At 37.9% G+C, this 22,783-nt stretch overlaps 1 protein-coding gene across 16 annotated transcripts in view; it reads right to left on the bottom strand.

Annotated features, from left to right (window-relative positions):
• Positions 1-22,783, bottom strand: part of adgrl2a (adhesion G protein-coupled receptor L2a) — a 106,631-nt gene that overhangs the window by 11,201 nt on the left and 72,647 nt on the right. For 10 of the 16 annotated variants that reach the window (XM_051122460.1, XM_051122466.1, XM_051122471.1 and 7 more), the window contains exons 9-20: positions 22,044-22,082; positions 20,567-20,750; positions 19,036-19,158; positions 18,311-18,516; positions 17,446-17,619; positions 15,536-15,745; positions 14,161-14,381; positions 12,760-12,826; positions 4,798-4,889; positions 2,377-2,403; positions 273-441; positions 25-153 (exon numbers count right to left, since the gene is read on the bottom strand). In XM_051122460.1, the coding sequence (XP_050978417.1) occupies positions 25-153; positions 273-441; positions 2,377-2,403; positions 4,798-4,889; positions 12,760-12,826; positions 14,161-14,381; positions 15,536-15,745; positions 17,446-17,619; positions 18,311-18,516; positions 19,036-19,158; positions 20,567-20,750; positions 22,044-22,082 (1,641 nt within the window). The remainder of the gene's footprint in view (positions 1-24; positions 154-272; positions 442-2,376; positions 2,404-4,797; positions 4,890-12,759; positions 12,827-14,160; positions 14,382-15,535; positions 15,746-17,445; positions 17,620-18,310; positions 18,517-19,035; positions 19,159-20,566; positions 20,751-22,043; positions 22,083-22,783) is intronic. The other 6 variants (XM_051122463.1, XM_051122467.1, XM_051122464.1 and 3 more) reach the window with 3 other exon arrangements.

Here is a 22,783-nt window from a genome sequence, read left to right as displayed (position 1 = left end):
AAATTGGGTCAGTAGTGTTTGTACCTGAGTACCAGAGGAATAGCGAGCGCTTGTCCGTGTTGTTGAGGTCTTTGTGGAGCTGTGTGAGCTCTCTGTCGTGATCCCGCTACAGCAGTACGTGTGTCGGAGGCATTTGCTGTACTCTCTCCGAACCTGCAGTTCAAAGGAAGGTTTTTCTTTTTTTTTCAAGTGAACTTTTTAGCGTGCGCTTCTCGTTAAAATCGAGCGCTGCCGCAGCTCGGGCGGAACAATATATTTCAGGAAGCACTTACTTTCTTCTGAAGCAGGCAGTGGAAGGTGAAGATAAACATGCCCTGGAAAGTGTTGAAGATGGTGAAGAGGTACGCTAAGACGACAGACGACTCGCTGATGAAGAACAACCCAAATGACCAGGTCAGGCCCAAGAGACACAGCAGAGCAAAGCCGCCCATGACCCACGACCTTCGAGAGCAAATAAAAGAGAAACAACGCGGCATGAGGGAGGGACGCAGAAATCATTACAGCGTTACAGCTACCACATCAGCAATACAATACAAATCAAACACAGCTTCTGAAAATCATTTGGACTGACATCTTAGGCACAAGTAGATGGGAAATGCAGTGGAACATATCATTGAGAGGTTAATCAATCCCATATGAAAGCGGGATTATTGTAAAGAAGGTTTAATCAGTATTGAGGCAGTGGAGTGTGGAGATATTTTTGCATGCCACACTACTGGGTAAAGACGCATGATACTGGGCTGCATTCAGACGGAGGGGAAAGAGAAAGAGCAGTAATCATCTCTGATTGGTCCATTTTAGTGGAGGAGGCGCTGACAACAGGTCTCGGCTGGCTAAGGAACCAAAGAGATAGAGCTTGCTTTCATCAGAGGAGAGATGAGAGACGAAACAAGAAACCAACATATGAGGATTTGAAGGCATGAGGAATAGAAGGGCTTTGGGGTATAACGTTTTTTTTTTTTTTTTCCAGGGCACGAGTGCATGGAGATCTATAAATGAAGGGCATAATGGTTGGAGCTAAGGATGCACTGATATTAAAAAAAAATTCAATATGAATAAGCTTTAATGTAGCCAATACTACTGTGTCTAAAATAACATAAAATGCTAAATAAATAAATGGCGTGCTAGAAATAATTTACAAAACAATACTGTTCCATAGAAACGATATAATTATATCTAAACAATGCCTATTTTAAGTTTTAATCAGTGAATTCTGACAAAACATTGCAATGCATAGTGTAAAAGATAGATTTGCATTTTTAGATCAGTTTCTCAAATTATTTTTTTGTTTAAAGATTAACTTCAAGATAAATATTAAACATCAAATATCATCCAATTGGCTGTGTTACATCACAAAGCAGTTTTAATTTTCATTCATTTTCACATGTGTGACCCTGGACCACAGAACCAGTCATCTGAAAGCTGTAAATAAGCTTTCCACTGCTTCCATTATTTGTTAGAATAGAACAATATTTGGAAACTATTTTAAAATCTGGAATCTGAGGGTGCAAAAAAATAAAAAATAAAAAATTCAAATGAAGTTCTTAGCAATGCATATTACTAATCAAAACTGAAGTTTTGATATATTTACAGTAGAAAATTGACAAAATATCTTCATGGAACATGATCTTTACTTAATATCCTAATGATTTTTGGCATAAAAGAAAAGTTCATCATTTTGACCCATACAATGTATTGTTGGCTATTGCTACACATATACCTGTGCTACTTAAGACTGGTTTTGTGGTCCATAAATAACACGCTACAAATAATTAACAAAATACTACTTTGTAAGTTGTATTAAATTCTTAGTGTTTAAAGATTACTTGCTGTAAGAGTAACCCAAATGTTTAACATTTAATAAAATATATGTGGAAATTAGCATACACAGTTAAATATGCAATACTGGCCTACATAAACAAATAAATATATCAACTCATGTATGTAAACAAGGCATGACAGTTTATAAGTATAATGGTTGGAGGCGTTTGGGGAATGAGAAAATGAAGGTAATTAGCAGTTTGGCATATGAGTATTGTAAGAGTAGGAATATATTAGGAGCTTTGCCATACGAAGTGTGAGGAGGTCTGAGAGTTCAAGAGTAGGATGACAGGGTAGGACTAACATGAAGGGTGAGGAGAGGAAAAAGGGTTATATGTTTAAAGGGCATGAAGTTAAGATGTACAGCAATTTAAGACGGTCCAGGCGGAATAAAAATTAAGAAACCAGTTAAGCCACAGACAGACAGACAGACAGACAGCGCGCATGAGCAGCACAGAGAGACGGCGCTTCTGGAAGAGCCCAGCAAACAGACAATAAGATGACAAGGGGAGCAACCATGAGGCTGTGGCACAGATGTCTAGCTCACGCTCTTACTTGATAAATGGTTTATTATCTTCATAGCTAGAGAGCATGGCCAGCAGAGGAGAGAGACAACATTAGATCAGGCAAATCAGTTGGATTAGCATTAAAGTCCAAATAAGAATTCTGAAGTTAAAAATCAAATAAAGAAACAAAAAAAAAAGAGTTAGATTTTGTCCTCAGCTGTGAGAAGACAAAAATTCCCTGAATAAATGCAGCTGTCCAGGTTATGAATTCTTAAAGACAACATGAAACTGCATCAGAATATAATAAAAATAATGAAACATCATAAAGCTAATATACTGAGTATCAAATATCTTCCAATTTGCTGTGTTGCATCACAAAGCATTTTTAATTTCAGAGTGGATAGGAAAATTCATTCTCACAGGAAAATTTGCACCCCATTAGGACAAGTTTTTAATCAGTGATATTAATAGTTAATATTATGGTCACATAAGCTAAAATAAAATGTAGTTGTAGAAGAATAACTTGCACTAAGAACAACTTAGGGTCAATTTTGATTTCATGTTGTCTTTAACACACGTGATGATTACATGACACGAATTTTCATAAAACTTTACCGCCACTGTAAATTTTGTTTCTTTTTCTAAACAGACAACCAAGTACGTTTAGTTTTCCCACGCTGCTTTGCTTTATCCCGGTTTCTAAAGAGTCTAAAGATGGTTCTCTCAGGCCAAATGTGCCAGTACTTTGCCGTTTTACACTATTTAATGCGGCAGTAATGTTTTATGAGCGACATAAGTTACGGTGTACGGTGAATCTTACCCAGGCAAATCAGAATTATAATAGCCATCACAGACGCGATAATTACTGGTTTGGGTAAGAGAACAGAGAGAGGACAGAGAAAGAGAAAAAAGGAGAGAGAAAAAACAAGGGGAAATGGGAAACAGAGAAATGAAATGCTGAAGATTAGCTCGCTGAACATGCAACATGCTGCAATGAGCCCAGAGTTTAGCGGATTGATTCATCTTGCCCTGTGGTGATGGGTGGAAAGAAATTTAGACAACATACGGCCGCCACAATGCCTGTGAGCAACATATTTTTCAGGCGTGTTATTCATGTCTATATCATTGTTAAATCTAATAAAATATGCATATTTCCCCAGTGGCTGTGTGTTAAGTTTGAAGGATCACATTAAATGCAATCAGTGTCATATATCAAATCCAAAACATATAACGGCTCTTTCCATGAACAGGGTCCAAGGGTTGCAGAAACATTTGTTACCAAAATGTGGGACTTGGCTAAAGTTTTACATTCTCACTTGTGAAAATTTTAACATGAACTAACAATGAACAGTGAACAACTTCTATAGTATTTCTTAAACTATTTACTAATACACTTTTAAAATTAAAAGTTGTATTTGGTATCTGTGCACTGTGAACTAACACACAATGAACAACTAACAAAAAGTTTAGTACATGCTTAAAAATAATTATTTTTTTTAAATATCTAATATATGTTAAGAAATGCACGCATATATTTTTAAATATTTGTTTCTAATAACAATTAATAATAATTATCTAATAAATCCCTCCATTCAGTAGAAAAGGCTCATATAAAGAAATCTTGAGGTAACAGGATGTGCGTACAAAATATGACACATTGTAATTATTATTATTATTATTCAAATTTAACAACAAAAAAAACTGTTAAAAGTGTAAACAGGGATAAAGGAATTTAATGTATTTCAAGCTAACTCCTCATCATATTATTAATATTTTAACATTTTAACATATCTAACAGTTTTGCAGGCGTATTCATGGAAAGTGCCATAATCATTGAAAGCACATTGAAAAAAGACTAAAACATTTTTAAAATAAAAATTACAGTTTCAAAACATTCAAAAATATGTCATACACTATCAAATACAATCAGTAAGACATGCATTGCCATGCCAGCAAAAAGAACCGAAAAGATTTGTGTGGTCAACCAACACACTTTTTCTGTACTTTTCTGCTACAGAAAGAGATCTCCCTCTTCGTAACAGGAAACACATGGAAGTGCTTTGACTGCGCTGTCTTTACACACACACACACACACACATCTGAATTCACTCTGCAGGCAGACTCTGAATACAGGGAGTTGTTCCAAAAAAGAGTTTTGTGGTCACTGTAAAGAAGGAACAGCGCTGAGCCTGTCTCAATCATTACGTGCCTCTCTGGCCATCGCTCACATTAATAGACGACGTGCACCTGAAGAGAATAACATCTGTCTGGAGTCCATCTGAGTCCCTTTAGTCGACGCACTTAAATTCATCCAAGCAAAAAACGACAGTTTTGTAGATGCTGTGACCAAGAAGCAATGTCTGTTCCTGTTCTAAACGTTAGATTAGGAATGCTGCTTCTTCTTAGTGTGTGGCGGCACACTTCGACTCCACACGAGCTGAAATATCGTGGGGAAAATAATGTGACTTACTTGATGTGCTCCAGCCGGCTGGAATCGGGTTTCAGGGATGTAGAGTGTTTCATCATTTTGTACATCGTGATGAGCAGGAAGATGAGATTGAGCTGTGCGAAAGCAAAAGACCTTTGTTAATAAACAAAAACGAAACTTAAAAGATTAGATAAGTGAAGTTTTATTGGGAACATTAATTGAAAACAGCCATCTAAGCATCCCTACAGCCAGTGCCTAATACAATAACCATCTGGCATATTGCGAGACAAAGCCAAGATGACTGGCGCCAAATACAGTGTCACTATATATCAATACAAGAATACAAAAAAGCAATAAAACCGTTTAACTGCAGAATGAAAACACAAATAGTTCAGAGAAGCTCAGAGACCACACACGGAGAAATGGATATTTGAGATTTCCTCAGGGAAAAAAATATGTAGCTTTAAGGAAAATTCTTGGTTATTTCATATACAAACAACTACGGATCACATTTGTGGCAAAACATCAGAGGGAAAACATCCCTCAGTCTGTGAAAATGAACAGAAAACACATATTTACAAAGTTACACTCACAGTGGAATTTTAGCAGGGAATGTTTCAGCACTGCAAATAAATATATACAATACGCACTCACCAAACTATCACGCTAATGCGAAAGTAAATTACATTACACGTGGCATCATGGGAATTACATGCGTTTATCATTTTGACTGACTGCATGGGGCATGTACTCTAAGCATTTTGTTTGTTCGTTTGTTTGTTCGATTAAAAAAAATAAGTATACTAAAACGTATTTAAAATACATTTGTTTCATGCTAAGTATACTACAAATACATTTGCATATTATGTACTTTGTGCAATTGTACTTTTATTATACTAAACTGGTATATTTAAAGTCTGCTAAATTGGAACAACTGATTTTGTATTTAATGCACTTTAATTGTGCGGAAGTAATGCTGAAGTCTAACTAAAGATACACTTAAGTATATTTTTTTATAGTGCTAAAGTGGAACTATTGCAAGTATACTGTAGGTACACTTTAAATAATATCGGTCATTAAATGCAAAATATTGAAATATCATACAATCCTCATCAAGAGGGACATTACAATATATTTTAGGCTTAATATTTAGAAATGTGCACTGTGCACAAGCAGTGCTCCAAATTAAGTTTAATTTCAACTTTTTTTTTAATCATTTTTTTTAATATCAGTAAGTCTCAAACAATATGTCACTAAATATGTTAATAGACTTAAACTATACTTAGTATAAATTATTAATTTATCAACATTAATCAACAACATGACACATTATTCATATAAATTTGGTAAATGAATAAGAATGTTAGATATATAAAATGGAAAATTATTTAAAATTCCATCCAATTATTTAGGTGAGCAAATAATTTTCCATAGGTCTGTTTAATTTATTTTCATTTAAACAATCAAGACACATTTGAAAGCTATGTATTTTTTCCATTTTTTTTCCCCGCTAGTAAATATGATAGCTGCATAAATGTGTAAATGTATTTGCTGTAAACACATTCCTGTTCTTTCTTTCCAACTTAGGGATATGTTATTTTCTTTGATAATCGACAGCATGTTACAGAAGCTGCCTTTAGATATTAAGTTAGTTAGGTAATACATTTAATCAATCTGTAAATAACAAAGAATATTACTTTGAGTGGTTTTGCTTAGTGGAGGGGGGGGAAATGTTTAAGTGTAATCAGTGTCCAGGGTCTTTTATCCACAAAACCAAAATAATTCTGTGCTTTGTCCATTTACAATAGATAAGCAATCAATCTCTTGTACATCTGCTTCATTTGCAATGTTAAAACATTCATGGACATCGAAGACACTCACTCATACACATATACACCGTGAGAGGGACCTTGTAACAACCTAAAGTAATGCATTGGTCATACTTTATCACGTACTGTGTAAAATGACTTCCCAATAGCTACAACTATGTGGGACAACTATGTGGTGACGGAACATTTTCTGGTCTAATCCATTTTCTGGAGCACAGACAGGCGAGGACGTAGCAGTCTATCATTTGCGGCCGCTCTCATAAGTGGCGGTGTCACCAGCTCAAACAAGCTCTTCAGTTCGGCTCCTTGTTCGGGCGCACAAGCTCATCATTCTGCCATCAAAACAGCGATGGCGATCAATAACGTGCTGCTCATGCAATCAAGCGCCACGGCTTCTCCGAGGCATCACGGCGAAAGGGAGCGAAAAAGAGAGGGGGAGGGGGTGGCGGGGTTATGCCTGGTTTTTGCCGCCCCTGCGCCCGAATTTATGAGCACAGAGCTATAAAAGGCCTCTCACGCCGCCAGAGCACTGACAGTGATCTGATGAGACGAGAGGAAGTAAGGACGCTCAGCAGAGGGAGTGGTAACCTAGCAAAGCAGCCACTACACTCCTAAAGCTGCTTGTTCCTGGCCGTCCCATGGGCTTCCTCCGCTCCGAAAAGAGCTTTTCCTGAACAAACCCCCCCATCCCTGAATCATCACCGCTAGCCAAGCAGAAGACCCTCAACTCCACTCTGGGACGCTGGAGAAAGCTGTATGCGTGTGTTCGTATGTGTGTGTGTGCGTCTTGAACTCCGATTGAACCAGATTAAATATTTAAGGTGCAGATGGAACTGTCTGCATGATGCAAACGTGTCACAGTCCAAGCGTGTTTTAACGTCACTCACACGCACTAATGGTTCCCGACCACTCATTAGCTCAGTGTCCTGGTTTTCATGGATCTCATATGCCTGGTGCCCCACAGCTGAGAAACCTCTTTTCCACCAAAACGGCGGCGGCTCTCCTTTCTGAGCCAGCGCTCGGCTGATGAATGTGCGAACTTCTCTCAGTTATCAGTGCCTGCTTTTTCCAACAAGTTTTCACAGACTTCAGAACCATATGATGATGCAACAAGCTATATTACTTCATAACATGTTTACAAAGTAATGAGGGTTTTTTTTTTTTTTTCACCAAATGTTATGAGATTTAATCGTATTTATTCCATTACAGGCCGCTATTGATGCAACGGTTATAACAAAATTCAATAAAATGTACACAGATTAATTCACTCATTGTAAAATAAATAATATTAGAACAAAACAAAAACAGAACTGAACAAGAACAGAACAAAAAATAAAAGTGTAAAGGAACAGGATGTGATTATGTTGCATCACCATCAAGCATTTCTAGCTTAAACAACTTTGTTGAATTGAATTTACAGACCATTTTATGCCGGTGAAGCTGGTCTTTGATGTGAAGCTGTTTGACCAAGACTCACTGTATGTCACAATTTTATAAAATAAAAAAAAATAAATAAATAAATTAAAAAATGCATACAATTAACTGCAGTTTCCAGCTGGTATGTCCACCAGTAGCGCTATCATGTTGGAAATATCCCCTACACCAAACCCAACTCTAAACCTAACCAATAGTGTTAATAAATGCAAAAGTGATATAAAAATGCATTTGTTGAGGCAGCCATGCTATTTTAACTTTCTTATGTGGTTTTGTCACAGGGTTCTTACTGGAGCTCTTCATCACTCAAGTGCAACGCTGTATCACATGAGCTACCGAGCAAACCTACCGAATTAGAAAACTCTATGTGACGTCAGCGTTCAGAAGTATCAGTTTTTAAATCATGCAGGATGATAAAATTGTTTTGAAGCCATAATATACAGAGTTCTGGCATGAAACTCTAGATGGCACAGTCCGATTGGTCCAACTCAATCTGACCTGTGACATCATTATCACATGTCACAGCTGATTGGTTCTCTTGTGTATCAGTAGGCAATGAGCTCACATCACAACATTCAAATATATAACTAAGGCTTGCATAGTAGTTTGCAGCATGCTTCAGAAACCCTCCACCTTCTAGTATAGATCTGCTATGAGGTGATTCATGTATGCTAAATGTGCAGCAGCAGTATTTCTTACATGCTCACAGCAGCATGTTGTGGATGTTTTGGCAGTTGCAATTCTCGGTACTTGCTCTGCCGCAGCAGTGCAGCAGATCTATTCCGCCAAGACCAAATACATTAACATTGTCATGTACATTACCATGCCAATCCCTCTGAGAGTTGCCATGACAGAAATAATATTCTGCAAGTAATTGTGTGAAAATTAGGCTTTATTAATCAAAACTGTGAAAACTGTTCCTCTAGTATTAATTTCAACTGGAAACTGCAGTGATTCACACGTTTAGGGGTGGTTTTTTTTCAGTTTTGTAGAAATGTATATAGAGGCACGTATTCCAAAGATCCTATGTTGACGCTTTTACCATAGTGCATGGACTGTCAATTTAACATGTTCATCTAATTAATTAGCACTGGGTGCAATATCACACAAGTGCTGTATTTGTCCGTAATAGCACAAGTGCAAATGTGAGAGTGATTTTATACAACAGTTCAGTAAATAAGAACTTGACATTGTGTTATATTTTAGACTCAATATTGTCTGTTTTTGCTCAATTTTGCCAAAAGTATGAAGTCACAGCAAAACTACTGTGCTTCTCCAAGCAACACACAATTTCTGAAAGAATCTGTGTTTTGAATGAATCAGGTAAACCAATGATTCAGTGGAACATTCATAAAGAGAGCCATTTTGCTTCATTCCTGAATGAATTAGCCATATGAATGAATCAAATGAATGAATGACTCAGCCCTTATATGGATACCTCGGGTCTTTAGTGACCCGGGACGTCATTCACTACCCTCTCCCTCCTTCATTTTTAAAAGGTAGACATCAACTTTCTTATTATTCCTCAATCTATTAATTTTAAACTATAAAACAAGGGGAAAACATTTAAAAGAATGTCTGTTTTCGGATTAATTTTTTTAATAAAAAAGTGTTTTTTTTTTCTGCGCAAAAATATTAAAATATCTGATGACTCAATATATGTAAATTCACCTTTACTCCTCGAGTTGGCACTGTTTAACAGACAATAATACGTCATATTTCACTTGTAATTACTACAGGCATGAAACAAAAGAATATCATCAGCAAAAACTGAGCTGGTTATACTGCAGAGCAATGACTGTACGCCATAAAATATAAATGTCACTGTCATTTGATAGTGGATGTGGCAAATAAGTTGCCAGCGATCAAACTATTGATTTTGAAGTCAATGAAAACGGTAGTTTTGTGAATATGGTTGAGATCGCGAATATGAGCCAGAGGCTGAATGTACTGTGAAAGTGCGCTCTGACGATGAAGGCGATGGTACAGTCATCTGCTCAAACTGAACCCTTTTAAATTTGAAAAGGTAACTAAATATGCTTTCTTTAATTCTTCTGTAATTGTTCTTAAAATATCAAGAGAGTTTTTTGCTATTGCTGCAGTAAGAGATCCATCCGTGCTGTATATATAGGTTTGAGTCAATAAAGAATATGTAATAGTGATTGGCGAAACATTCATGTCACCTATTGCCAGTTTTAGTTTTTTTATTTACAGTATCATTTTATTTAAGAAAAAGAAAAAAAAAAAAAAAAACTTAATTATTTAATTGCTTGACAGCCCACATATGGCTTTTCTAATGTAGTAAACTTGCTTTGTAGCCTACCTGGTACAAGTCCTGTGCAACATGAGTCATGTTAAAGAGCTCAAAGACTTGTAGATGTGAGCTAAAATGGCATGGTTGTTTCACATTTCCATTTGTTGAAACTGTCTGTTAGGTAGGGCTTAGTGGAGATGGTACGTTACTTTCAAAATAGAGTTTTAGCAACACTACATTTCTGAACTGCAGCAGTGCGATCAAGAATCAAATAAAATGTTGCCGGATTCACGCACATTTGTTTTAGATTAAAACTAAAAAAAACTTTAAAAGTGAAGTCCAGTTTGAAAGAAGTAGCATAATATTTTGCAGAAATGTTGCTACGAATTTCCAGTGAGCCTGAGTTGAAGATAGTCATGCTGGTTAAAATAAACATCGACTCACATGTTGTTTGATACCAGAGGAATTAACAGCAAATGTTAAGCCACTGTTTCTAGCTCAGAATTTACATTTCTGTGGTGGAAAACTGTGGAAAACGCATGCATACAAGACACCAGCTCAGGCGCCCTATTGGTGGAAAAAGGGACTAGATTAGCTGTGAAATTCATGGAGCTCTACATCGCTGCAGCATTGGCCATGAGGACGCTGAAAATAGATGTAGAATAATGAGAACCACAATGGGCTTCAACTAATTGAACAGGATCACACCATTCTTTCCCTCTGCACGGCGAAATGGGTGAAACTCTGAATAATGAGACTCGCTCTGGCTCTCTCATTGACAAGGACAAAGCCAATCTGCTGAGAATCAGGGGTCAGAGGTTGGGGGAAACCTTGGTCTCGCGTTCCCCTGAGAGCCTCTGGTCTTTGTGCTTTATCTAGCATTGTCAAGCAGCCTGAGGACTACGAGTCCTGCTTGCTGTCCGAGCAGAGCACGCAACAATAAATCAGCTTCATAAAGGGTCACAAGCTTCCTGCCGCTGATGACTGGAACACGTATTCTGATTATCAGCAGCACCGCAAACACATACATCACGCCTCATCCAGCACTGCAGCGGCTAAACGAGCAGATCTCAGGGTTTGTAGGTCTTCCTCTAAGAGTGGCTGCAAAAATGTGCATTGTTCGCAGTATTTTGTGGCCTGTCAGCCTCTTTAAAATCAGTTTGACTTGTTGAGAAGAGTTAATATGTTATGCTCCATTTATAACTATTCATCAGCTTTAAAATAAGAATTCAAATATCTACAGTCACAGTCAAATAAATAAAATACAACAAACACATGTCAGTGCTCACATGAATACTTTAAATTGGTCTGAAATGTAGCTTTTCTATGTCAGCTTTTACATTTACTGTATGGTTAGGATGTCATGCAATAGAATGTTTAACTTCCTTTTTTTTGGCAATATTTAAGTAATTGCTAGATCATTTTAAAGCGTTTGATTATTAAAAACAGATGTAGATGTTTCAGGCCGTTCTTCTACGATTGTTTCAGGCCACTTCTCTAATTACCCTCTATATTTTATTGTGGCGCAAACCAGTGTTTGAACCATCTGTGTGTCTTTAAATCTGTTTTCAACTAAAACCTAGAAGTCTTTCCAATAAACAGAGCTTCCATCACTGTTCACCCCGGCAGGAAGATCACCTGGTCTGTTTACATAACCATAAAGGATATAATAAAGTCAACCCTCCACAAACATCTCTGCTTGTCCTTCCATTTTCAGGAAGACGATTTGCTTTTTCATCCAGAGATTAGAGGGCAAACAAACAGCCAGACAGATGTGAATGCCACCTGCTAGTCTTTCCATCACGCAGACTTTCTCTATCTTTGTCTCTGTCAGGCCTACTTCCTCTTAACCTCCCCAATCTAGTCCGAGGCTCTAATCTCATAGTTCGCAAATAACAGCACGCTTAAACCGCAGCTGTGTCAATCCGGCTTGCCTTATGACCGGCATCTCACGGCAAACAAAGTCAGTGAGAGTCATCAGCCACCTCCTTAAAAGGTTGGACCGTGACAATATACGTTTTTGATTTGTATTATTTGACATTGCCGTTTCTTCTATCCGCATCCCGAGGGCTGTCTCGACCCCGTAGCTTGAAAGCACCCTGCTGAGTATCATTTGAGGATAATGTTGTGCTCTAATGCCACGTTGAAAAAGCCGCATCGTATCAAAACGATCCTTGAGAAAAAAAAAGCCTTAAGAGCAGCATTTCCGAACCTCTCTGCAGGGCGCATTGACTGGGTCTGCCGAGACTGAACCGATCTAAGCAGAAATCGATGGGCTGCAATCTGTTGAATAAGACTGAAGAAACAAAGGCAGCTCAATGTTTTTGCACGGGAGGATTTTGTCAATTACTCTTTAAACTCCGAGACACGGTCTTGCACTGCACAGAAACATTCTCCTTCTTCTTTCACCTGAACAACGTACACACGCGCATGTACATGCCATATACAATCTTAAGACATGTGAAGGTCGGTAGATAGTGAACGTACCATAATAATGAAGGTGACGGGCCCAATGAAACTCCAGATAAAGTGATTGTCCATCCTAAGCCAGCATCTGCAAAGACAACATATTCACAATATAAGAAATGCAACATGGCAGTTTATAGAAATCCTGTTACTTTAGACAAAAAGAGTTGTAACATGTTCTTTAACAAACGGTGCTTACCCACAATTTCTAGATACAATACTGGCCTACCGGGTGAAAATTGGAGGGCTCATCAGCTATCAAACTGTTTCTCATGAAGTTGACTTAAAGAGAATGGCATGAGCACTATTTATTGGTATCTACTGACAACATTCTTCAAAATAGCTTCTTTCGTGTTCAACTGAGAAATTCATACAAATTTGGAACAACATGAGGGTGAGTAAATGATGATGAAGTTATCCCTTTAAGCTAAGCTTTTAAAATCATGGTGTACGCTACAGCCTCCGGGCCCACTGCGTCCCGGACACCAGTATTTTAAAGATTCATAAAAGATGAATCACCGTCTGGTCATCTGAGATTTCAGTTTGGAGATAAAAGTTAGTATCATGATATTTCGGTAGTATTACAGCACATCATGAGTGTATATTAGCACCATTTATTATTTGCTTTTGGCATCTGCTACAGCGTTTGGACCTGGAAAGTCAGTCTTAACAAGCAGATACTTGCATCATTGTGTGAATGCAATTACACGTGAAACAGAGTAGTTTTTGTTTTGAATCCCACACCTTAAGTATGAGCAGTTGTATTAGAGATGCTTGCCTTTGCAAACAGCACCAATGAACAGCACCCGGTATCTGTTACTGAGCAGGCTTATGTGGGTTACGTTACAATGTTTTATATGAGTTGATTCCGCATTTGTTTATTAAACGCTGCCCAAAGACAGTAATTTCCTGTAACGGATCCAGTTTCTCTAGAGCGCGACTTCCAGCAGGAAACACTGATCATATAAATTGTCAATGTTACAGGCTCACAAATGCAATGGTGCAAGCATCGCTTTCATACCAATATAAACATATCTAAAGCAACCACTGTGCTTCGTATTAAAAGACAGTCATGTGGCAGACAGGGCCGACACACTTCCACCTGTTTATGTGTTATAAGGAGCAACCCAAGAGCCCATGCAGGGCTGAAGCACTGCCATTAATCTGCGTAAAAGCCTCTTTCTCATGCGGCCCTCGTCTCCGTTAGAGAGCATTTACAAACAACAGGTCACCAGAGACTCTTTGAACAAAAGACACTAACGCATGCAGCCCTGCCTGGAAACCGCATTTTGTACTGTAAGGCATCCTCTTAAGACTTTCTGTGTGTGTGTGTGTGGTACCTATGGAACCGTCAGATTGTGGTACGCTCCCGCAGACAGCATTGCTTTAAAAAAAAAATAAGCAAAGAAAATGCTCGCTTACGCTTTCTTGGTCCCGTAGCTCCTGTAGTCTACAGCGGCGGAAACGCCCACGACCACAGCGGGGAGGAGGTATCCCGCCATGTAGAAATACCTCCTGCGTGAATATTCGCTCTCGAAGACCTCCACCAGCATCAGATAGAGCTGAACCCCCTCCAAACACATCCATGCGAAAGATGCCAGAAAAAAGTAATGCAGGATTCCTGCAATAATGGAGCAGGCCATCTGTGGGAGAAGACACAAAAACTTGAAAAAATCTATTTTAAAATACATTTTTATTTTATTTTATTACTTGATTTAATGGATTTTTTTCTTTTAGCAATTCAAAGATATATTTTTTTCTTTGCTACTAACCAAGGCCAGTTAAACCACATTTTGACACTGGCATTATCTAGTTTGAGTTCAGTTCAAACACTTCAAATCTGTTCACTGTATAAAATGTTAAAATATGTTCATATTAAATATATTTTATTTTATAAAGTATACACACACACAAATATTGACTGAAACAAAAACTGTTTGAAAACACATCTCTAGACATTCCTATAAGACCAGCTTAAGACATTCAAGGTAATGTACCAAGTCAAGAAAAAAAAAACTTTGTATTTAGGTCGGTTTCAACTTTTTTCAACTTTTTATAATATTTTTCAAGAACAGTTTTGATTTAATGGCTCTAAAAATGTCAGATAGTGTAACTATCAAGTACATAGCCAAGAGTATGTGGACCCCCTTCTAATTAATGGCTTTTGCTGGGCCTCTTAATTCCAGTGAAGACAAATCTTAATGCTGCGGCATAAAACGACAGTCTAGAGAATTGTGTGCTTCCAACTTTTTTGGCAACAGTTTGGGGAGGGCCTTTTCTGTTTCAGCATGATAATGCCTCTTGTGTACAAAATGAGATCTGTAAAGAAATGGTTTACTGGTGTGGAAGAACTTGACTGGCCTACACAAAGCCCAGACCTGAACCCCACTGAACACATTCAGGATGAACTGGAACAACGAGACAGGCCCCATTTCTGATGCCCTTGTGTTTGAATGGGAAAAAAATCCCCACAGCCATGTTTCAGCCTTTCTATAAGAGTTTTTCCTTCCCAAGATTTTCGGGTAATATATTGACATCCTTTTCTTGACATATAAGGACCAAAAAAAAAAAACATTATTTGAAATGTGAAATTTGAAATGCATTTTTTAAAATTAAATTCTGGACAAAAAGTGTCAAGTTTCTGATACACAAAAATCCAGTAAGCCTGGAAAAACTATAATCATGTGTCAAAACACAGCTTGAATTTGCTGGAAATTTGTCTTGGATGTTGTGGACACGTCTCTAGACATTTCCATGAGACAAGCTGAAAACATTACATCCATTCAAGGTATTTTACCCTGGGCTCCGTCATGTCGATTCCGATGAGGAAGATGAGCTCAGCGATGAAAAGGTTGATGCACAGGTTCTTGTGGATTGTGTTCCTGTCACTCTGCAGCCCACGGAAGAAACAGAAGGTGAAGATGCTCATGGCCAGACAGATGAGGGAGACCACGATACCCACCCGACTGATGACGCTCAACAACAGCTCCTGGACTTTATCTACACCCTGAGAAACAAACGAACCCGAGACGGAGGGAAAAAATTTAGAAAGCAGATCACATTTAACATCCAAGTAAATTATGGAGTGTATCTAATGGAAAACAGAATTTTTTAATACAGAGTATGCTATAAGTGTTCCATTTTTTATTTTTAAAAATCGACATTTAGATCAGTTAGATCAAATTTGATGTTCATTAGACAGTTATGTGTTTATGCTTTTGCAATTCCAGTTGGTAACTCTAGTGGCACAGCAAGTTCAGGTTTAAACATTTAAACAGTTTAAAGGAGTAGTTCACTTCCAGAACAAATATTTACAAATAATGTACTCACCCCCTTGCCATCCAAGATGTTCATGTGCTTCTTTCTTCAGTCGTAAAGAAATTACGTTTTTGAGCAAAACATTTCAGGATTCCTCTCCATATAATAGACTTCTATGGTGCTCCTGAGTTTGAAATGCAGCTTCAAAGGGCTCTAAGCAATCCCAGCCTAGAAATAAGGTTATTATCTAGGGAAACAATCGGTTATTTTCTAAAAGAAATTACAATTTATATGCTTTTTAACCTCAATCGCTCATCTTGTCTAGGTCTCTGTGAACTCTGGTTTCCGGTTCAAGACAGTTAGGATATGTTGAAAAACTCCCATATCATTTTCTCCTCCAACTTGAAAATTGTCCTAAATCGCTGCAGAAGTACCAGTGTTTACAAAGTGAACATGCAAAGAAGATCAAACGCTATTTACAATAAAAGGTAAAACAGCGATGTAGGATGATTTTGTAGTTGGAGGAGAAAATGAGATGGGAGTTTTTTGACATTCCCTAACTGTATTGAATTGGGAAAAAAAAAAGAGTTCACCTACACTGTAAAAATTTGTTGAGTCAACTTAAAATAATTTGTAACCTGGCTGCCTTAAAATTTTAAAGATTCAGTCAACTCAAAATAAGTTTATTCAACTTGAAATGTTAAATTATACTAAGTGACAACAGATATTCACTTATCCATCTGTTAAGTGTAGCAAACACAAATATCTAAGTTGTTACTTAGTACAACTTAACATTTCAAGTTGACTAAACTTATTTTAGTTGACTGAACTTAAAATTTTAAGGCAGCAGGGTAACAAATTATTTTAAGCTGACTCAACAAATAGCGTTTTTTATTTTTTACAGTGTAGACAAGACGAGCATTTGAGGTTAAAAAGTATGTAAGTTGTAATTGTTTTAGAAAATAACCAATCGCATCCTTAGATAAGACCCTTCTTCCTTAGCTGGCATCATTTAGAGCCCTTTGAAGCTGCATTTAAACTGCATTTTGGAAGTTCAAACTCGCGGGCACCATAGAAGTCCACTATATGGAGAGAAATTCTAAAATATTTTCCTCAAAAAAAAAAAAAAACATAATTTCTTTATGACTGAAGAAAGAAAGACACAAACATCTTGGATGACAAGGGGGTGAGTAAATTATCTGTAAGTTTTTGTTCTGGAAGTGAACTACTCCTTTAACTCAGTTTTTTGTTTAAAGAAACTTTTGCTGCTGTTATAAGTAGACTAAAACTCCGAAGGCCGATTTGCAGCTGTCTGCAATCCAGCAAGTTATCACTTAGTAGCGTTTGGCTTAGAGAAGCAGATGAGTGTTGGCGGTGTCTATTATAACAGCTGGGCTTCACAGTAACGCACGGACAAAAGCTTAAATATTTATGAAGATCGCATCTTACCAGCAGCTCTCGATGAGCCATGAGCACCGCAAAGTTGGTGAGATGACTACAGGAGCAGGTGGTGTGACTTTTATTGGCGTGGATGAGTTTGCAGCCCTGAGTGGACCAGTATCCCATCATGGTTCTCTCGGAGTAGTTCCAGAAAGAGCAGTTGGAGTTGTAGTAATGTTGCATCTGAAATCGACAGGAAGAGACAGAAACATTCCTCATGAGTTAGCAGACGATAATGAATTGATATTTAGTAGCCGTCCCTCTGATAATGCACGAGAAGCGGTTGCCGTTCATCCTTTCGCAAATGATACGCTGGCCATATCAAACACTCTTTTGAATGCGCAGTGTGTGTTCTCGCATAAACGACTAAAGAATCTAATAAGGTTAAATGAGTGCGAAATCTAGCATGGGACCATTGATTATATGAGGTGCTAACAGGGGGCAGAATGGTTTGAAGGCATGTCTGTGGAAATCACACAATTACTTTGATAGAGAGCAAAAATCAAGCCGGGTCTCCTCTGGGAGCGCTCCTGACACTTTAAAAGAGAGCGAGATGATAATTGGTCCTCTGGTAATTTCATCCTGCATTGTATAGCTAATCTGGGAGTTAATTTTCCACTCCAAAAAAAGGAAATTGCATCATTTACATCCTAATGTCGACAAACGAATTAGTTTTCATTAAGAATTTGGTCTAGGCTGGTAATAATCATTGGTTCAGACTTTGTTAATTTCATGTTCGATGGCTTAAATAAACCCCTCTGTGACCTTGTAGGGTGTTTGAATTGAGACTGCTTTTATTTTATTTTCTTCGCCGTCTTGCTTTGCTATCCTGCTGCTTTTACGATCCCTTTGTTTGTTTATTGCTTGCACTCACGTCGATGTGCTCCAGGGTGAAAATCACAGGCTCCGATATAAATACACGACTGGATTCTTTGTTTATTGAGGCGGCGATGACGTCGGAATTCACAGCCACGGAGAGGTTGCGTCCGTTAGCCTCGTGGCCGAGCTTCATCGTCGCGTTCTCCGTGCTTAGAAACTGCCCCAGGTTCTTATAAAGGGCAAAAACCAACTTGGCGACACCTGCAAAGAGAAAACGACACACCTTACTTCTCATTAAGGTCTATTATGTCAGCCAGTCTCACAAAAACCGTCAAGAACTCATCTGGGTTTTATTGCACCTTATGGTTAATGGAGAAAAAAATATGAAATTACGTTTGACAAAGGAAGTCAATTAAGAGTGTCCTTTTGAGATGCGACAGCAAAACAGTAATGGTTTACCATTAAAATATGTTTAAAGTAGTTTTAATTATCTCAAATTTTGACATTCACCCATGTACATCAGAAAACGTGATTATCCCATAAATAAAAGTATATATATACACCCCACAAAAGTTTCTAACTTCACTACGTGGATTTTTTTCCGGGTGACCCTGCAGTACACCCAGTTATGCTTGTCGAAAAACAACATATGTTGAGCAGTATGTTCACATGATTGTTCAGATCTTTTTATCTCCATAGTGACAGGAGCAATTGGATCTTATGATACTAATCAGTACAATGGCCGTATATGAGTGAGCTTGCACGTGGGCTGGAACGTACCATTACGACTGTTGAGTTTCACCGTATTGGAAGACAACTGGATAGAAATACCACCCCTGCCGCTCTGGGGAAACCTGAAATCTTGAACCTGCCCATCTGTGCTCAGCACGTAAACATCCAGAACTGTGGAGAGAAATCAGATGTTTCACAATGTTAGTTCACCAAGTGGAAACAGAGAAAATAATAAAGGGGGTAGGGAGGGGGCATTCAATGAGAATGAATTGCGGTTTATTTGCATGCGCGATCTAGCGTTGTTCGGTTCACTAAAGGAATTATGCAAATCAGTTAGCGATGAAAACGCACCCACAAAATCTGTGCTAAAAGCAATTTGCATAACGTTATTCTTAAGTTTTAAGCGCTAGGCTGTAGCGGATGTAGCAGACCACAGCGACATGGCTTACTTTACTAGCAGTTTCTCAAAATGCATAAAGCGCACTTAAAGTTCAACTCTGGATATAGCGAAAAATAAGTGCTGTCAAGATATTGTTATTATGTATGATTTACTTAAATGGCATATTCACTGGTTGCAAGTCCCACTTTATATTAAGTGGCCTTAACTACTATGTACTTGCATCAAAGAATAAGTACAATGTACAATGTAAGAAAGTGTTTGGGGAAAAGGCATTTGATGTAAGGCTCCAGCAGATTGGAATAATTTACCCCACAAATGTACAATTTTTGACTTCATTTTATATGTTCACAAACAGTTTACTGTCTTTCTTTAAAACTTCTTGTAATTGCTTTAGATGATATATGTTTATATTTATTTAAATGTGCTTGGTGAATATAAATATAATTATTAATAATTTATGTGTTAATATTGTAGTGGGGTGTGTTGTTTTGATCGTTGTTATTGTTGTTGTTTGTTTTTGTGTTAGGTGTTTGATACTTGTGTAACAGGACCCCCTTGAAAACGAGATGATGCATCTCAAGGGGTTTATCCCAAAGAATAAAATTTGTTGCAAGATCAACTCAAGTTTTCACCTGTAAAAGGCACAATATATAATAAGCCTAATTTACATAGATAAATAATGTGAAATTTTTTAGTGAATTCACTCCATAACCTCTGTAAGTAATGATTTGTGGGTTTTTTGACAAAATATAAAACTGTATACAGGAAAGTGCATATATTAGCCCCTGTAAATGGTCAAAATTTTTCTTTATTCACTATTTTTTAATTACATTTTTGCCTTCACTTCATTTTTAAAAGGTCCTGCGGTGTGGCAAATGAATGAAGTAGAAATATTCCATGTTGAGTCTCAATTAATATGAGGTCATAAAAGCTGCATGCGTAACAGTAATAAAAGAATTAGGAAAATGCTGTTTAAAACAGTATAAGACAGAGTTAGTATGCCACACTGCAGGACATGTCAACTTCCTAAAAGTATTTTATGCCAACCTCCCATGTGTTAGTGGCCACTGTTATTAAAATTTCACAGCTGAAGCATATTTGCAAACTCAAACTGATCAGCTGCAAAATAAGCTGTTTACGTTGTCACTTCTATTAGTTTTGCGCATCGCTCGTACTCACTTATATTACTGGCTGGTACTTTCACGATGGCCGGTTCCATTAAATTGTCAGCAAGGACAAAGGCTCCTTCCTCCAGGGTGTCCAGTAACATAGTTGCGGCGTGCGTCTGCTCCGTGGTATTCATATCTCGCCACGATTTCAGAGCCTCCGGTCTGAGGAGGTTGTCGACTGTATCCACGATAGCCTGCGGCCCAATGAGACGCTTGTGTCAGCACTAACCACTGTAGTAAGGTCAAATGTCAAAGCCTTGACTTTATCAGCAGCTGTCTGCCCGTGCCCAAATGAAAGCAAACATGCACACTTTGTTTTAGGTCGTTATCAGGTGACACACATAAAAACAGGCTGCAGAAATGAGCCCGACATGCTCTGTCTGTCTCAAGAGTGCAGTATTGAATGTCAAAGGCTCTTCAAGCACGTAAACGGACACATATGAGGTAAAAGAAAGACAGCCGGTCTTTCGTGACGCCTTAGAAATGCAAAGATAAAGACACCATTGTTCTATGTCGTCAAAAATGAAGATGCAGACAACTATTTTCAAAAAGCATCCATTTGATCCTCCTTTCAATACGAAAAAAAAAAAAAAACACCTGTTAACACTGTCAGACAATTTCCAAAAATGCAGTAGTTTTCTATAAAGGGATATTATGTTTGAGGTTACAACTTTAAAATCCTACTTTTTGCATTTTGGAAATTTTTTACCTCACAAATTACTTTACAGACAGAGCTACTGCGCACACACACACCAGACTAAAATATCGATTCATACTTGTCGCCTCCTTTGATAATTATTGTTCATCCGATTGGTTTTGCACCTTCTGACTCATACAAGCTCTAATTTCCAACATATTTATGGTCATTTTTAACCACTCTCAATTCGAAATCGTTTTGGCTCCTACACGCCAATAAAAATTAAAAGATGATATATGCATCTTCACAGTCTAGGGTTTCATATTTGCTGATTTATTTTACACTGATTTGCCTTTCCAAAACGGAATCCTGCCTTTCATGTGAGCTCTACATAATCTTCCCTGTCATACTTAAATTTTTCATTTTTGCTATGTCTAAAATCTTTAAAATGCTGTGGCATAACCAATGTAGCAATCGATAAATTTCAAGCACCACAAATTGACATCTACCCTTTACAGCCAATAAGAACATGCACCGCCAACCTGCAACTCAAGCACACGTCCACAGATATTTACACATGACTTTAACAATAAAGAAACTGAAAAAAAGAAATAAACAGACCACCAAACAACACATAAAAAGGTATGAACTGGGCATAAAAATTGCAGCCACACAATTTCCAATCCACTAAAATATTGAACCTCCGGGAATGAGGACACAGGCGGAGTGAAATGCTGTGGCGACAGTGAGAATGAAAGGACACAGGACCATGCTGAGAAACAATAGCAGGAAAAGAAGAAGAGAAAGTACAGAAACAAGTGAAAAGCATAGTAGCGTAGCACAGATATACCTTCATATACGCCCTGCACGTCCTTTCTCGCTTTTGAAGCTTTTTCATTTGAGAGAGGACATACACAAGAACAAAAACAGACCAAAGAAACACAGTTAGAAAGGTTGATGGTGTACTAATGGGGTTCTCCAATCCACAAGCACTTCAGAAACACAGTATAGCAGTTGGAGCTGCTATGATGAAATCATGTAAAGGATGAATGTAGGGGTGTACAGAGTGGCTTTGCTTTCAGAAGAACTATTTAGTCTGGTGATTTCAAAACCCTCAGGTGCTCTTTCAAGTAAAAATAGAATCAGTAACTCATTACCATCTGAAATATGCAAATGAAACATATGCAGAACAATATTCACACGCAGACGGTCTAAATCAATGTGTGGTTTACCTCTATAGGATTGAGATCAGGGTTGGGGATTGGAGTTGGAAGCCGAACTAAGAGAACGGGTTGGGGTTGGAGATTAGGTGTAAAGGTGAGGTTTAGGAATAACGGGGAAACTGGGAGCTGGGATAGAGCTAAAGGTCAGGATTCTGTTTAGATGAGGAGTTTAGGTCAGGAAAAAGATTTAGGGTTGGAGATTTGGGATCCAGTTTGGGAATACAAGTTATGTTTCCAAATTTTATTAATCCATATTAAGCAAATGCAAAACAATATGCAGACACAAGCTGTCTAAATCAATGTGTGGTTTACCCCTGTAGAATCGAGATCAGGGTTGAGGATAGGAATTGGAAGCTGAATTAAGAGA

The sequence above is a fragment of the Labeo rohita genome, chromosome 11 (genome assembly GCF_022985175.1).
Source record: "Labeo rohita strain BAU-BD-2019 chromosome 11, IGBB_LRoh.1.0, whole genome shotgun sequence".
In the NCBI taxonomy this organism is placed as follows: Eukaryota; Metazoa; Chordata; class Actinopteri; order Cypriniformes; family Cyprinidae; genus Labeo; species Labeo rohita.
The sequence above is the reverse complement of the archived record's forward strand: the minus strand, read 5'-3'. Positions and strand labels throughout refer to the sequence as shown.